At 38.3% G+C, this 18136-nt stretch overlaps 2 protein-coding genes across 2 annotated transcripts; both read left to right on the top strand.

The window, feature by feature from the left end:
* LOC148127243 (uncharacterized) lies at window positions 1-3709 on the top strand. The gene is made up of 3 exons (XM_087926446.1): window positions 1-73; window positions 1252-1319; window positions 3033-3709. Exons 1-3 carry the CDS (start codon window positions 52-54, stop codon window positions 3381-3383), a joined length of 441 nt encoding a protein of 146 aa, XP_087782572.1. The 5' UTR covers window positions 1-51; the 3' UTR covers window positions 3384-3709.
* Window positions 3710-12694: 8985 nt separating this feature from the next.
* On the top strand, window positions 12695-15954 carry LOC113444114 (uncharacterized). The gene is made up of 4 exons (XM_087926445.1): window positions 12695-12741; window positions 13714-13780; window positions 14832-15428; window positions 15815-15954. Exons 2-3 carry the CDS (start codon window positions 13727-13729, stop codon window positions 15396-15398), a joined length of 621 nt encoding a protein of 206 aa, XP_087782571.1. The 5' UTR covers window positions 12695-12741; window positions 13714-13726; the 3' UTR covers window positions 15399-15428; window positions 15815-15954.
* Window positions 15955-18136: the final 2182 nt, after the last annotated feature.

The following is an 18136-nucleotide window of genomic DNA, read 5'->3' as shown; positions in this document are numbered from 1 at the left end:
CATAACCACTGTCACTACATCGCAGAACATCATTCAGAAACAGCAGAGCAAATGCTGCATTGCGAAGAAAAAGGTAAGTCAGAATATTTTTATTTTGATACTTCCTCAGCAATTATTTGGAAAAAAGAATTATCAGTATGAAGCACCGCATAAATATCAGCTGGTGAATTTTGATAACTTTGAGATACTTCTAATTTAGTAGAAGATATAGAAGGAGCAACATATCTTCAATTATATCACTGAAATCAATGGACTCATAGCTACTTCGACCCCAGTTCTTTACATTCACTGTTTCTTCTAATATTATGGTCAACTCTTATAAGAAGGGGGTTATTCGTTTTAACAGACCATATAGTCAGCAACGCTTTTAGGAGAGCAGGGTTGCCCTTCCCTATTTTATTTCCCTTTTTACTTCCCCTGCTTTGCAACAGCAAATCAAGATCAAATTCATCTTCTTTTTAAGCAAACCTTAAACGTATGGGAAGGATAAATCCTTTCAGATCCATCTCCTTAGGGTTATAAAGCTGTCATGTTTCTTTATATTTATGTTTAAAATGATATTTTAACAATTTTTTTCTATGATGAATAAAGGGGAAAATGAAAGTATTTATATAAAATAGTAATTCCTTTTTTTCTATTAATAGCTTATTTCCAATGCTTGTAGTCAGATAAAGCTCAGGTATTAAGGAATCAGAAAATCAGTCACTGAGCTATCTATGCTGTTCTCTGTCCATTAAATTCAGTTGTTCTCTTGTGAAGAAAGAAGGTCCATACCCTGAATGCAGCCACTCAAAGGATTCTGCCCAAAAGGTTCGGAAGGGTGTAATCTCAAAAGTGTAATGGACCCACATTGCTCAAGATCAATAATGTCTCCAGTGTCTTTAAAATATAAATCAGAAGATTCAGTTCAGACAATACAATACAGCCAATGGGAGGGACAAAGGTTTAGATTTGCTTTTAAACTAATGAGGAAATATTCAAGAGAATGCTGGAAGATTTTTTTTATTATTAATATTTGTTAGAAATCAACAGAGCTTTATATTACTTTCTTAAACATAAATTACATAGCATTTACAGGTATAATTAAAGCCATGAGATCTGGGAAACAAAATTCTAGAAATCCATCTGTTGGGAGAAGCGAGTTCTAATAGCATTTGTAACTAAGACCCAAAACATTTTCTGAAGCAGCATGAATTAACTTGGCATTCAGTTAACTAATTGTTAATAACTGATAACTATTTGTTGTTACAGATTTATCCAACAAAATGAAGATTGTAATTGTTCTTGTCTGTCTTTTGGCCATCATTGTTCCCTCTGAGGTACACATTAAGGATTGTAATTGCATGATGGAAATATCTAGGATTTATTTAATGGTTGGAAAAAACATAACAGTTAAATTTTTGAGTCAGGGGGCTCATGTGTTGCTTATGAAATGAGTTGGGCAGAGCATTCATTTTTCTCAAGATTCTCTTTTGATGGTTCAGTGTGGGAAATCAGTACTTTTATTCCTGACACTGCAAAAGGAAGCTAGGATCGATGAATCAGAGAGATAAAAACAGGGACTGTTACAGTGGTGGTATTCTACTGGTTTGGCCCAGTTCGGCTGAACCAGTAGCTCCAAGGATAATCTGTGAATGAATTGGTTTGCTCCAACGAACAGCTGCTGGCCCTCCTGCCTGCCCCAGCTCTATACTGACCTTTATTTCCTGGTTTAAGTCCAGAATGGTAGCCACTCGGAACAGTGCAAAACCTGCACTGTTGTGGATGGAATTATTATATGCAACGTCTGCAAATGGCAAGAGATCTACCCTGTCATTTTGTTGGTAATTTATGTAGCAGTGGAGGTACTGCTCCAACACCCATTTGAACATTCACAAACTCCATTAGTTTGGGGCAGGTGCGATGACCTGTGCTCTTGGGAGGTCCCCAACAGCTTCAGGGACCCCTGCCAGAACGTACGTGTGAATTTTACTCTCCCCCCAGATAAGAAAATATTCTCTCTGGGGCACCATAGAGCCTATACAGATCTTGTACAAAGAGCCTCACCAGAGTTTGTGCAGGTGGTATCTCTGAATAGGTCTCAAAGTAGGCTTCTTTAGAGAACAGGTTGGTTATGCCCCAAATCACTGTGTTCCCTAAACTTTCTGATAGTTCCACAATAAAAATCTATGGATATTTCTTTCCATGGGGCAGTGGACTGCAGCAATCCAGGGCACCTTTTCACTGATGCACATATTGGGCAACTGGCCATAGAGTCCTCAATGTTCTTTTTCATGTGCTACCACCAGAATTGGCACTTCACAAGGTCTAGAGGCTTTATGAAGCCAAAATGCCCAGTGGTTTTGAATCATGGCTCTGCTATAAGGTTCACTGAGTAGAGGCTGCCTAAAGTTTGGTCCACATCTGTGCTAAGTCATCTCTCAGTCAGAGTTCTCCATCGTGGAGCTTAAACCACTCATCATCCATTAGAGCGCTTTTCATAACTCGGTTAATTCGTCCACCACTTCTCCCTTATCTTTTTTTCTGTGCTATTGTAAGGACAGGGATGCTATCTGGCTGGATGGGATGGTGGAATTTATGACTACTTCCTGGGTGCTATTGTACTGGGGCATCCTGGACAGACCATTGGGTAGGAATTAGAAATAGGGGCATTCAAGTGGTTGAAATATAGTGCCCACCTGACTTAGGGGATAATTTCCAGAGGATCTTCAATGCTTCCAAATCTTTATGGTCAGTCCAAACCTCAAAGGAAATCCTACTACCTTTTAAGAACTGCCTCCAAGGGAGGAGTGCCTACTTTACAGTGTAAGCCTCCTTTTCCCATACTAATGCTCTGATGGTCATTTCGAAAAATCCTTTCTTAGTGAGCACCTAGAAGCCAAGAGGAACCAAATTTGTGCCAAATTTCAAGTTTGTAGGCTTTATGGTTGTGGAGATTTTGTGATGATGCATGAGTGGTATTTAGCTTTTATGTATATAGATGAAATATATTTACTCATTTTGTTTTCCTCATTCTTCTCCTTCTCTTCCAGGCCAGCAGTAGTGGAAGTGGAAGCAGTGAACAAAGGGGATCCAGATATTATCCATCCCCAAACCCAGCTTTACATTTTGGCTCTGTAAATCCTTCTTACTATCAAAAGGATATAATTGACTCTTTAATAAGGGCTTTAGTAAGTGTCCAATCAGCCCATATTGCTCCTTCAAGAGGCCTGGTGCCCATCATTCCCCCTGCGCCCATGGTTCCTCCAGCGCCCATGGCTCCCCCAGTGTACATAGTTCCCCCAGCGCCCATTGTTCCTCCAGCGCCCATGGCTCCCCCTGCACCAGGTATTTTATCGTCTATCTATAACAAAATATCTGGCTTCTTTAGCAGACTGTTATAAAAGGTGGAAGGGGGTCGAGGAAGTAGGGAGTACCAATGGGGAGGAAGGAAAGGGGATGACAGGGTGGTGGGAAACAGAGGTATCAATTAAGAATGAACTGGCCGACCAAGGACGGAGCTGTGAGAATGGAACGTGAGACTCCATCAAAGATGCACCAAACCTGAAAGCCGTTCCCAAAACATCTAAAATGAAATCTATTGGACATTGACAAACTGGTAGAAGGCCAGGGAAGAGGGAAAAATGCAAACTTTGTGCAGGAATATTTTGATCCAGCTTTGCTTATACTGTAATTGCTTGAACATAGTAAAAGTTAACTTTCACTTCAATCATGTAGTCGAGAGTCTTTCTTTCCTAAATGACCAAGTGGTCCCCAACCTTTCTGACACCACTTTCAATTTCATGGAAGACAATTTTTCCATGGACTGGGGGAGGAAGGATGGTTTCAGGATGATTCAAACACATTACATTTATTGTAAATTTTCTAAATAAATAAATAGTGTAGTTTATTTCTAGTATTATTACACTGTCATATATAATGAAATGTATACAGCTCACCATAACGCAGAATCAGTGAGAACCTTGAGATTGTGTTCCTGCAACTGGATGATTCCATCTGGGGGTGATGGGACAGTCAGTCCATCCTACTGAGTAATCTTGTTTTGGTTGCTGTCACTACAGAAAACCCTGCTTCACAAAGATAGGATGTTAGAAATGGAAGTAGGCTTTTCCATGATTTGTGGCAATCTCAGAATATTCTGTCTTTACTTTAATCCAGAACATATGGAGATTTGAAATTGTCTCAAATATATTTTTAAGGTCATCATAATTTGCAATCTTAAGCAGTGGATCCTCTTCTAACACAAAGTCGATAAGCACATATTCATAAGGAGCAGAGTTTGCCTCAGGATATAGAATGCTTTCATCTACTTCCTCTTGGTCAGCTCTACAGACATCTGTGGGTGCAATCTCTCTACTCTGTCAAGGACCTTGGAGTACTCATCTATAATGATTTAAGTGCCAGAGCCCACTGTAACAACATAGCCAAAAAGGCATTAAAAGTTGTTAACCTAATCCTACGTAGCTTTTTCTTCAGTAATATTGTATTACTAACTAGAGCATACAAAACATTCGCTAGACCAATTCTCAAATTTGGCTCATCTGTCTGGAACCTGCATTGCATATCGGACATTAACACAATCGAGAGAGTCCAGAGATATTTTACAAGAAGTGTCCTCCACTCCTCTACTCGTAATAGAATATCTTATGCCACCAGACTTGAAATTTTAGGCTTAGACAACTTAGAGCTACATTGCCTTTGGTCTGACCTAAATGTAGTACATTATCTATTGCAATGTCCTACCCATCAATGACTACTTCAACTTCAACCACAACAATACACGAGTACACAATAGATACAAACTGAAGATAAACCTCACCAAATTCAATTGCAGGAAATACAAGTTCAACAAGAGAGTGGTCAATGTCTGGAATACTCTACCTGACTCTGTTTTATTCCCCAAACCCCCAAAACTTTAACCTTAGACTGTCAACTGTTGACCTCATTCCATTCCTAAGAGGTCTGTAAGGGGTGTGCATAAGCACACCAATGTGCCTACCATGCCTGTTCTATTGTTTCTTTTTATTTTTCTTATATGTATCCATTTCATGTGTTCATAACTATGTTTATACTTATATTTGTTAACTGATACATACTCAACAAAATAAATAAATAAAAATAAAATACTTCATTGAACCTTTATTTATCAGAGTTATATCCCATCTTTATTACTCTGTAGGATACTCAGAGTTGCAAATAAGCATAATACTCCCAGCTCTTCTTATTTTCCCCACAATAGTTTTTGAGGTGAATTGAACTAAGACAGAGAGACTGGCCCACACTCCATCTATGGCTAAGTGTGGATAGAACTGGTTTCTAGGCCAGCATCCTAACCTCTCCAGTAAAGTTTCAGACCTGATCTCTTCCTCAGAGGTCTGGATCAGTGTGAATAACAGCTGAAAGCTGGTGGCTGCAACTATGAAATGGGTGAGCTCCTTCCCTACTGCTTTGTGACACACTGTGCCTGTGACAGTGAAGTAGCTCTTGTTTGAGCTACTTTTCAATATGGGCGTAGCACTCTTTTGAAAGAACACTAAAATCATATCCAAAGGAATTGCTCTGGTCCTATGCAAGCATTTTCTGCTGGTGCATTCAAAGAGAACTCAGCTGATGTTTTAACATAGGCTTAGTAGTAATGCAGAATGTAGCCATTTGAGGATTGCAACAAGGCTTTCTCCAAATGAGTCCAACTATTTAGTAGAGGAGACGAGAAGAAGAGGGGAGGGGGAGTGGAGGGGAGAGAACAGGAGAGGAAAGGAAAAGAGAAGAGACGGGGAAAATGATTAAAGTCCTTAAAGTCCATATAAGGACATCTCCCTTGGCTGGCATTGAGTCAGACAATGTTTTGTCCATTTCAGAATTCACTACTGCAGCCACCATATGCATATCAAGGCCAGGAGCATTTTAGTGATGAGATTAAACTGAAGATTCAGATGCTAGACTAGGACTCGAAAAACTCAATTCCCCACTTGACCCCAGAGTTTGCATAATGAATATGAGCCAATTACTGTCAGATCAGTTTACCTTACACTGTTGTTGTGGAGGAAAAAATGAGGAAAAAACCCCATACAGATGAGCTAGAGTTGTCTGAGGAAAACAGGTCATACATACAACAAAAGTTGAATTCTGAAGCAGAGCTCATGCAATGATGATATTGAGGACATCGTGCAATGTCAAAAAGCTGTGGTCAGAGCTGGATTCTTCCTCAGATAGGGCACATGAACACGGGGAATTTAGATTTCCAGTTTGACATCATGAGGATTGGATGTGAGGAGCAGAACTCCACAAACTCATGCAGATTCCTCCTTGTTAGAGGCACCCCCAAGGGGCTAAAGTCACCCTGTAGGGGTGATGAAGAAAGGAGGGCACCCTGAAGATCATGGAGAGTGGCATCTCTCCAGCTAGACCAAGGGATTCCCTCCCATCCAACAATGATGTGGAGAGGCAGCCATTATGACTGCTGTGAAGTTGGGGAAACCAGAGAAACAAAGATATACTGGAGTGGTATAGATGAACAGTGACTGGAACTGGGTGAGGTGATTCTTTTTTTTGAACCTAGAACCTAACCCAAAGAAAATAAACCCTAGAAAAGAAACTCTTTGAAATGTTTGTCAAAGTGACAAATAATTACAGAGAGAAAAATTGTAGACCCAAAAGGAAAGGAACTAAAAGGAAGAATGCAAAATCTTTAAAATATAGAGATTGGATGGCAATATTTTGGTAAGGCATTTTAAAATGCTGGAATTATTTGTCTGAATATTGACTATTTACAAGAAATTAAAATAAATATTTGTTAGATCTTGTACAATGTTGAAATTTAAGCTGAAGGCGCCATTTATTGGTGAATAGAATTTATATTGATAATACTGATAAGACAATGGGAAAAAAGTGGAAATAAATAACACTCGGAGGACTACTGTACTATCTACTGTTCTATATTTGTCCACTTCATGGTTATTGGAGGTTTAACTGTGAGATTATGGAAGAAAGTGACTTTTAAATGCTAGGATCTATGACTGAACTCACAGAATGGACTTAAGGAGACATTTGGAAATCTTCCTGGATTACCTAAATGGAACGAATTGACTAATTGTATGACACAAAGAGCTATAACTATTGCATTCCCCTGAGGAGCAATGTCAGGATTGAGCAAATGGTTTCCAAGGTGGCTTTTTGAGCTCATAGACAATTGAGACTTTGGGGTGGTGACAGACTCCTGACAGGCTATTGATCAATATTTGGACCTATCAAAATAAGACATCAGGGGGAGATGAGTGGATTTCAAAAAGAAATGGTGTTAATGCTCCGAAGTACCTATGATATGTTGACAAAGAACTACAGGAAGATAAAAGGCTTAATGCATGACATTCTGGGAAAATCAGAAAAAATTCAACAAGGGACAACGAATAAAGATAATAAAATACAGGAAATAGAGGAGATAATAGCAAGGCCAGAAGAAAAGATAGAGCAGATAAATCAACAAATAAAACAAGAAGAGAAGAAGGAGAAGGCAATAAAGACTTTTGAATCAAATCAGGGACAATATATATTATCAAAAAATTTGGATTGGATAAAAAGAAATATATTTTTGAAGAGAAGGTAGGAGTTTGGGAAGATCCTCTGGAGGTATGGCAGCAAAAGATAGTAGAGATGGAAGAGATATTTGGGTTAAATAGGAAAGATATAGACAGAGACAAAGACCCAATGGAGGAGTTTGGGAGGCAAGTCAAAAAACAAATAAGAATTGAAGTACTAAAGCGAACAAGAGATGATGGTTAGAAAGGTAATGCTGTTTAATATAAGTGTGGCTTTATTGAGAGCTAGAATAGAGGTAGAAATAAGATCAAGGGGGAATATTATTATACATATTTTTATATAATATACTAAAAGTAATAGCTAGATGTCAAGATTAGATGTTGGAAGATGGTATCGCTATGTATGTTTAATTAATATTGTGATTGTTATTAGAATGGCACACAAAAACACCGAACAACTAAACAATGAAGGAACACACTCTAATAAAAATATGTATAATACCATAATTACACTTATGATTAATGTAACAAATATTATTAATATTACTATTGTTATTTGTGTTTAAATGAATACATTTAAATGATACATCACTGCTCATATAGTGATATTGATGTATATCCAAAATAAATAAATAAATAAATAATTAAAAAAAGAAAATGGGGAATTTATAATAATCAGAACACTAAACAATCCAGAAAAACAGCTTGATATTCTGAAGAAAAAAGCCAAGACAAGCACAAGATCTAACATAAGGCATCAACTCATTTTCAAGACAAGCAAAACCACTTGCTCAGCTTAATGTGGAGTTAAAGCTTTAGTCCCTGGAACTTCAAGATGTGTGACTTACCTGGTGAATCACAGTGCCAGGACTTTAACATTCCGTCTTTTTGGTGGGAATCAGGCCCACAGATTTAGGCTTATCAAAATGAGGCACAACTGTGGTCAAAGTGATAATAAAGAACAGGCTGGAATGAGGCGGGGAAACCAAAATTTTTATTCAGAGTTTCTAGGACTATTGCACAAAGAGCAATGTATCTATAAATAGATATTTACTTTTTTCCCAGTGAAACTGATGTTCTGTCTCTGCTTGTTTTTTTTATATATATTTTTATTTTAAGACAAACATACACAGACAATACATAAAAAACATAAAACCATCTTCCATTTTGTACATATAGTGTGTCAGTTGGTTTAGAATCTTTTGTGCGATCCTTTCATAATCATTGTTCACAATTTATATCAATCTCACATTGTCAAACTAACATATGCTTATCTATTTATCAATTATTAATTATCCTGCTATTTATTCCATCAATATTATATTATGCTGTCATCCAATGGTTATGTATGTCTACCTTATATTTTGTATCAGTCTATTAAACTTCTATAACAAAATTATCTATTCTGTTATCTTACCATGTCTTTTTATCCAACCATTGATAAAACAAATCCCATATCATATTAAATTGCTTGTCTTCTTGTTCTCTAATTTCAAATGTCAGTTTACTCATTTCAGCACAGTCCATAATTTTTTTTTAATAACTTCCTCCTGCATAGGTATTTTGTCATTTTTCCAATTCTTCGCAAATACAATTCTAGCCACTGTTAAAACATTTACAATCAAATATTTCAATTCTTTATTGTGTATGTCTGGTATAACTCCCAATAAAAAGATCTCTGGTTTAAAGTCTATATGTTGTTTTATCATTTTTTCCAACCATGTGTGTATTTTAGTCCAATATTTCTTTGTGTCTGAACATGTCCACACATACGGTAATATGAACCAGGTATCTGATGACATTCCCAGCATTTATCCGATGTATTCTTAAACATTTTCTCAAGTCTCATCGGGGGTAGGTGCCACCTGTAAAACATCTTATGCAAATTTTCTTTATATGCAGTTGATATTGTCATTTTATAATTTTGAGATGACAATTATTGCCATTTTTCTAAATCAATCCCATATCCAAAATTTTCCCCCAAGCAATCATCGTTTCTTTAACTTGTTCCTCCTCCAATTTAAATTCTAGTAGATGTCCATAAAGTTTTTAAATTACCTTTTCATCAGTACCCATCAAAATTTTATCTAAATCAGTCAACTTATCATAAATACCTTCTGCTTTAGAGTCTTTATCAAACCTAGATTGTATTTGCAAATATGAAAACCAATTCATTTTTACACCTTGTTCTTCCAACACTTGCATAGATTTAAGTTCACCCTTTTCATTCAATATCTCACCATATCTAATTGTTTGTTCCTTTTAATATATTATTGGATAAGAAAAAGCTTCAATAGTTGATATCCATGCTGGAATTTTTAAGTAATATTGTCTTTTTATCTTCTCTCAGTTCAAAAACAATGCCTCTTGAATATAATGTCTTCTAAAATACCCCTGGGTTTTAGTTCCCTTATACCAGAGAAAGGCATGCCATCCCAACAGCAAGTCATGGCCTTCTAAAGTCAGTAATCTACTGTTCCTTAGTGTTATCCATTCCTTTACCCACATCAAACTTGATGCTTGATAATATAGTTCCCAATTGGGCAAGGCAAACCTTCCTCTTATTCTTGCATCTTGTAACAGTTTTAATTTCATTCTTGCTTTTTTACTCTGCCAAATATATTTCAACACAATTCTATTTAAATCTTCAAAAAAACTTTTTCCCTAGCTGAAAAGGAATTGTCTGGAATAAATATAAAACTCTGGGCAAAATATTCATCTTAATTGTAGATATTCTCCCAATCAATGATAGTTGCAGTTTTTCCCATTTTATCAAATCTGTCGCAATCTGCTGTTTGAGTTTAACATAGTTATCTTCCTTCAGTGTACTACATCTTGGTCTAATATGTATCCCTAAATATTTAACCTTGTTTGTGACCTGTATTTTTAAAATTTCTTCCAACTCTTTCTTTCATCCTGCTAACATTCTTTGTTAATATCTTTGTTTTGTCTTTATTCTCAAACCTGCTACTTTTCCATATTCTTCTATTTTTTTTCTATTAATTTGGGTGCTGTTTCCAATGGGTCTTTCTAATATAAATACCAGGTTGTCTGCAAAAGCTTGCAATTTATATTCCTTCTTTTTAATTTTCATTCCTTTTATTTCTCTTTCTTCTCAAATATTCCTGTTCAACACTTCCAATGTTAACACCAACAGCAGAGGTGACAATGGACAGTCTTTCCTTGTCCCTTTTCTTATATCTATAGATTCTGTTAATTCTCCATTCACCATCACCTTTGCAGTTTGTTCATGGCATATTGTTTCAATGGCTTGGATAAATTTTTTACCAAACAATTGCAGTAAAATAAATTGCCAACACACATTGTCAAAGGCTTTTTGTGCATCTAGAAACATCAAAGCCATTTGCTTCTCAGGGTGTGCTTCATAATATTCCAGAGTATCCAAAATAATTCTCACTTTGTCTTTGTTTTGTCTCTTTGGCAGAAATCCGTTTTGATCAGTATGAATAAAATTATTTAAGTATCTTTTTAGTCTTTCTGCCAAAATTGAAGCAAATATTTTATAGTCTGAGTTCAATAGAGATATAGGTCTATAAATGTGTATAAGTGTAATGTATGTTTCTGACCATGTTTTTGGTATTCTTTTTTTCAACATAACTTCATTCATAACTTCTAACAGATGAAGATTCAATATTCCCTGAAAAGTCTTGTAAAATTCCGCTGGAAAACCATCTGGACCTGGTGCTTTCCCAACACCCAACATTCTTCATGTTTATCATTTGGGGCATAAATTGCAATTAGAAGTGTTTTAAAGCTGTTATCCATTATTTCCACCATCAGAATCCTTCCATCATCATCTGTGTAGATTAGTTCTGCCAAAATTGTTTCTTTAATATATAATACCACACCTCTTTTTTTTTGGATTGTGCCAGTGACGTAAATAATTTCCCTAGTTTTCCTTGTTTTAGTATATATTCTTGTTGTTTTTAAATATGTACCTCTTGTAAGCAGATTATGTCAAATTTTAATTTTAAATTTTAAATGCATTCCTGTTGTGGCCCTTCATGTAGTCCTCTTCAAGTAATTTACATCGCTCATCCTAGCAAACTTCATTATTCTTTCTTACTTTTCCTCTGGAAAGTTGCATTCAGTCTTCTTGCTTCTTCTCATTTGCCTGCTCCCTTTGTTGCTTTTCTTTTTTGATGGCTTCATCTGAGAGCCATTTGCACTTTTTCTCTGGCTTGTTGTATTGTATGTTTTCTTCTGCAATTCCAATAATAGTCGATTGAATCTCCTGCCACAGTTCATCAGGCATCTTCTCAGCAGTGTCTAGCAGTTCAAAGCTATTGTTCACCTCAATTGTATATATGTAGTAAGGATGTTGGTGGAATCAAATTTCTTTGGAGGCACTGCCTTTTTGATAGTGCATAGTTTGACTTCAATCTTTGCTAACAACAGTTTATGATCTGAGCCACAATCAGCACCTGGATATGTCTTAATAGCAAGGACTGAATTAGTCCCTCAGTGGCTGCATAGGACATAGACAATCTGATTACAGTGAAATCTGTTTGGTGGGCTCCAAGTGTATAAGCGGCATTTGTGATCATGTATTCATGATCTAAATCAGTTTTCTTGGCAAAATTGTACCAAACAATCCCTGCATTTTTCATCTCACCTAGTCCAAAATGACTAGTGATGCCTGGTCTCCACTTGCTTGCCAACTTTTGCATTAAAGTTGCCCAAAATATAAACAATGTATCTTGGGGCACTTGTTTCAGAGTTTCTTGGACCATGGCATAAAAGCTCTGTTACAGCAGTCACTGGGGCATAGACTTGGACAATTGTGATGTTGAAGGGCTTGGCAGGAATTCTGATAGTCATAATTTGATCATTGATAGTTGACAAGATATCCACTGATCTAGCAAGTTTCTTGTTTACAGTAAATGCCACTCCATTTGTTTTCCTTGTATCAACTCCTAAGGAGAAATTTCTAAAGCGCCTTGCCCTATTTTGCCATGACAAGACCATCTTCTGGAAACCACAAAAGATTTCAAAACAGAGCAATTTTGAAGATTATTACATGCATATTTGGAAGCGATCAGAGCACAGGTCTTCTAACCACAGTAGATGTGTGGTAAGATGATCTACCTAATCCCAGGAAGTTTCAGAGAATATATAAACATTGCCTCTTCACCTCAGATCATCTCAGACAGAGCAGAACCAAAACTGCACTGCAAAGAAAAAGGTAAGTCAGAATATATTTATTTTAATGCTTTTGCAGTTATTATTTGGCAGACAGAATTACTGATCTTGAAGACTGCATAAATATCATCTTGTGAGTTTTGATCTCTGTGAGATACTTTGAAGTGAGTGAGGAATATAGAAATAGCAATACTTGCTTAACTTTTTGGTGAAAGCAATTTACTCATAGCTACTTTGCAGTTTTTTTATATTGCGCTGCTTCTTGTAATGTTTTGGTTAACTTGTATATGAAACATAATATTCATTTTAAAGAGTTCAAATAGTCAACCATGTTTTAAAAACAGGCTCTTTACCCGTTCTTATTTTATTTTCTTCTTTTCTTCCCCTGCTTTGCCAGAGTAAGTTAAAAATCAGATTCATCATCTAGATAGCAAATGCTTCATACATGGGAAGGTTATAGTTTTTCACATTTGCATTCCAAGTTCAGAAGGTCAGACATATTATCCTAGGGCCATAGGAGAGAAGTGTTTATTTAATTTTCTGTTTATATTTTAACTCTTCCTTTTACCATGATGATAAAGAGGAACGTTAATGTATTTATAAAAAATAGTAATATTTTTTCTGTTCTATTTCCAATGCTCATAGTCAGGTAAAGCTTTAAGGAATCAGTCATTGAACCACCCATGCTCTTCTTTCTCTGTTAGAAATTCAGTTGTTTACATTTTTTACAATCCAATGTTTACATTTACTTTAAAATAATTAGCATGATTTCCAGAGAACACTAAAGATTTTTTTATCATTGATATTCATTAGAAATCAACACATGATTATATCAGTTTCTTAAACACAATTGGGTAGAGCCATGAGAGTTGGGAATCAAAACTCTAGCTATCCATCTCATGGTAGGAGAGAGTTCTAATAGTCATTTGGAGACCAACATTTTTTTCTTCAGCAGCATGAATTGACTTGGCATTCAGTTAACTGTTAATAACTAATAACTAATTCTTCTTACAAGTTCATTCAACAAAATGAAGATTGTGATTCTTCTTGCCTGCCTTTTGGCCCTCATTGCCCCTTTTGAGGTACTGTACCCATATTACGGATTGTGACTGCATGTCAGAAATATATACGATTCATTTATTGCTTGAGAAAATATAACTGCAAAATTTTGGATAGTCAGAGGGCCATGTGGTGTTTATGGAATTGGTTGGGCACAGAGGTGGTATTCATCAGATTCTGACCAGTTCTGGGGAACCAGTAGTGGAAATTTTGAGTAGTTCAGAGAACCGGCAAATACCGCCGCTGACTGGAGATTTTACAGTATCCTTCACCTGCCACGCCCACCAAGCCATATCAACAGAACTGGTAGCAAACAAAAATTGGATCCCACCACTGGTTAGGCAAAATATTCATTTTCTCAAGATTCACGTCTGAAGGTTCAGTGAGGGAAGTAAGCATTATTATTCCACGTTGCAAATAGAGGTTGGGGGATGGAGGAATCAGAGACAGAAAGGGGGAGAGAAAGAATGTTCAATTCATTTAGGAGGTTCATCATCTACAGAGATTTGAAACCGATCTTCCTCCTTGTTGCCATGGAGCAGTGTTTCTCAATCTTGACAATATTGATGTGTATAGTTTGGCTGGCTGGGGAATTTTGGGAATTGAAGTCCACACCACATATGGTTGCCAAGACTGAGAAACAGTCACATACAGTAGAGGTTTCAAAATAAGTATTTCCTGTTAAAAGATTTCCAAAGGTGGAGTTGTGTCAATGTGACTTAAGACTTGGAAGGCAACAGCCTGCTGGGGAAGTTTAGCTTCTACAATCCCATGACCTACTAAACCAACTTAAAACTGGGGAACCAATTATTCATATGGACTTCCAGATACATGGATAAAGGCAATGAAAATGCTTGCTTAGTGCTCTTGTGATGGCTGTCTTTGCTGATAGCTGGCTGGATTTGACTTTGGGAATCAGTTCTGTAAATAGTACTGGTGATGGAATGATTTCATAAAAAACGGTTACCACCCCAAGTGAAATATTGTAAAATTATTATATCTACAATTTACAATCTCAATTTTAAAAAATCATTTTAATCTTATTTTTTCTTCATTTTTCTCCTTCTCTTCCAGGCCCACCCTATAGAAATTGAAAACAGTGAACAACTGCCAATCCCATTTAATCCATCACATCCAAACAACCCAATTCTGAATGATCCACCTCAAAACCAATCTTTAAGTTACTTTACAAATGAGATAGTTGACCCTCTAATAAATGTTTTAATAGAACTAGCAAGTTATATTCCTGCTGGGCCTCCTGGACCCCCAGGAGCTCCAGGGGATGCCAGCCCCGCTGGGCCTCCAGGGCCACCAGGGCCTGAGGGGTCTATGAGTCCTGTATCCATGTATCCTGAGGGTAATCCTGGTCTCATAAGTCCTGAAAACTTTGCATGGCCCATGTGTCCTGAGAGCATCCCACAACCCATAAGCCCTGAGAGCATTCCACAACCCATAAGTCCTGACAGCATTCCACAACTCTTAAGTCCTGAGAGCATTCCTCAACCCATAAGTCATGACAGCATCCCACAAGCCATAAGTTCTGAGAACATCCCACAATCCATGAGTCATGAAAGCCCCATGGACCCCATGAATCCTGAGTACCACCCACAAGGCATGTTTCCTCCTGTGGAGCCTGTGTAGAGTGGAGGCAAAATCCTCTTTTGTTGATTGGTAAGTCCTGTTGAGACATTTCACATCAGGGAATATGCCTGTAGGCTATTCACACTACCATTCCATGACAGATGATATTTTTAGACTTCCTGATGGACAGGGAAGCTGTTTCCTCAAGCAATCCCTTGACGTTCTGTATCAAAGAGGAGAAACGGAGAAAAAAGAGTGATGGCCTAGATCTTCTTTCTCCAATACAAGGGACATGGGGAATGGGGTGTAAGTGTAAGTTGAGAAAGGCTGCGAAGAGCCAAAGAACATAACTGATACCCTGTAGCATATTTGATACTCTGCCACTCAAGGGATAATATCTAACTTATGAAATAGGTAGGGAATGCTTAATGTAGTCATAACCATTCCTGATAATCTTTTTCTTTTCTTTTTTGTAGATTTTGTTGAAATGCTGTTTTCAAGAAAACCTAGGAGACATTGTTTTTGTTTCCGGCACGGCTGAGTGAATGATCTTGATTTAGACTGACTTTTTAAAGTTTTGCAATGGTTCCTTTAAATAAATTTGACCAGCATTCTATTTCTTCTTCTATATTTTTTTATGATATTTGTGCATGTATAGGTGAGGATGTGTTTGTTTACAAATGAGATGGGAAGCAATGGCCAAAGACTGGCTTTTGGAGCTGGCCAGAATGGACAATTGGCCACAGTCACCTGGCCATGCTTGCTTCACCCCAGCCCTCCTGTCCCAACCTGACCCTCCAACTTGGGTGTTCATCTTTGGCTGCCCCTCCTCCATCTCTCCTGCCTCGCCACTCCTTCCCCATTGCTCCTCAACTTCCATGTTGCCTTTGGAGATTGCCTACGAGACAAATCACCACTGACAATTTGCCCTGCAGGACTATTAGCTGCGCAACCTGGTGGCCAATCCACATGCTAGGGAGTGGGCCTCTGCCTTCTCATTGGATGCAGGCAGCACACACAGAGCATGCTGGATGGGGTAGGCCTTGAGCCTGGCTTTTTGAAAAAACTGTGTGGCCGGGAGACGGGAGACATGTTGGTTGCTATATCTGGAAATCAGGCCAGTCCTCTCCCCCAGGTGTGCCTTCCTGGTGCCCCCCACCAAATGGAGGGCAATGGGATCTTTCACCCAGCTGTTGAGCATCATTTCTCAAGGAAGCTTTAGGACTATTTCATAAACCACACTTCTAAACACCTTAAGTATGCAGGCTGTGTGAACCAGGTCTGCCCTGCCTGCTGCAAAACATGGAGAGAGGATTTCATTTTCCTCTCTTGTGCTTATTAGATGTAGAGCCGGAGGGCAGATCCTCCCTTCTTTTCTAAGATCTGCACTATGTTCTAGAAAATGTAGGCTGCCTTTGCATGTCCACAGATTTCCTGCTTGCAATAAACAGCCCTTGGCTAGTGCAGTGGATGTGTTCTGACCTAGGCTTCCCCAACAGCATGAAGCCAACTCCTCATCCCGATAAGCCCCTTTTATTTAGTTTATAGTGAATTCCTCTCCAGAAAAGTCCCGGCCAACAGTCTTTCAGGATATTTCGCAATTACAGACTTTTATCAGACTTGGAGAAGTGCCAGGCTGATATCTTTCAGAGGCCACACTGGAGCAGACAATATAGGCAAGAATGCAGGAACAGATCTTCAAATGAACTAATTGTCCCCTGCAAAAAAAACCCTCCCTTTCGCTCTTCTTTTATTCCCTATGGGAGGGTACATTCACTGTCCACCTGTGGCTTTACTCCCAAGCCGACCCTTGTTCCTTAGCTGTTCCCTTCTTCTGACAGCTCTGCCCATGCACACATTGGGAACAGGCTCCAGCTCTCCTTCTTCCTCACTGATGTCTGATTCCAAAGGCAGCTGATTACTGTCAGATGGCCCTGGCCCCATCTCTGCCTCTAACACAGAGTACTCATCAGACCCTTCCCCAGATTCCAGGACTGGCCTATGTTCCTCCCCAACCTCCTCACTGTCCGAATCTGCTTCCAGCTTCGCTGATGGACCACAACAAGATGCTTGTGGCTTGGCCACGTTTGATCCACCTCCCCTTTCCTGGTATTTATCTGGGCTCACTGTTAGGTGAAATTGTCAAACACAATTCCTGCTGAGGGGTTTCAAAAAGATATGTTAAACCTGCCTTGCTGGATGCCAGATCGCTTGTCCCTCTGATGTGCAAAGGCACCTGCCATGAGAGCTACTGGATCCAGCAGGAGGTTAACATTTTATGGTTGTATCTAGAAGGAGGTTGTCTGCACACCTGGGTCTAGCCAGCTGTTAATCCGACTCCAAAAATTGTCATCTCCATTTGAGGCAGAGCAAGAGATCTCTGGTCTGGGATCAGGAAAGCAGGATCAAGTTTTTCCAGGGATTTTTCCTTGCCCATAATAATAAAAGGAAGGTGGAAGATAGAACCAAGACTGAAAAAAAAATCCTGGCTAAAAAGGGAAAGCAATAGGGAATCCCCTCACTGGGTTTTTGCAGCAGGCAGGGTACACCTGGTTCACATACCCTGCATACATAAGATGCTTAAAAGCATGGTTTATGGAGTATTCCTAAAGCGACCTTGACAAATGATGCTCAACACCATTTTTATCGCTTGACAAAGAAGCATTTCTTAATTCACAGAAGGAGAACATTTTCCTGAGGCTTCTAAAAGGATAGAGTGGCTTAACCCAGACTGGTCTCTTCCAGGCCTGCTAGGTTGCAATGCCCATCCTGGCTGTGGACCATGAGGGCTTTAAGTC

This window comes from Pseudonaja textilis, chromosome 2 (assembly GCF_049901715.1).
Source record: "Pseudonaja textilis isolate UNSWEBS1 chromosome 2, rPseTex1.2, whole genome shotgun sequence".
Classification (NCBI taxonomy): Eukaryota; Metazoa; Chordata; class Lepidosauria; order Squamata; family Elapidae; genus Pseudonaja; species Pseudonaja textilis.
The sequence above is the reverse complement of the archived record's forward strand: the minus strand, read 5'-3'. Positions and strand labels throughout refer to the sequence as shown.

Excerpts from the sequence above, each read along its gene's own strand:
- LOC148127243 (XM_087926446.1), top strand. The coding sequence starts at position 52 with ATGCTGCATTGCGAAGAAAAAG. Across the intron at positions 74-1,251 it reads GCTGCATTGCGAAGAAAAAG|ATTTATCCAACAAAATGAAG; the intron begins GTAAGTCAGAAT and ends TTGTTGTTACAG. Across the intron at positions 1,320-3,032 it reads CCATCATTGTTCCCTCTGAG|GCCAGCAGTAGTGGAAGTGG; the intron begins GTACACATTAAG and ends CTTCTCTTCCAG.
- LOC113444114 (XM_087926445.1), top strand. The coding sequence starts at position 13,727 with ATGAAGATTGTGATTCTTCTTGCCTGCCTTTTGGCCCTCATTGCCCCT. Across the intron at positions 13,781-14,831 it reads CCCTCATTGCCCCTTTTGAG|GCCCACCCTATAGAAATTGA; the intron begins GTACTGTACCCA and ends CTTCTCTTCCAG.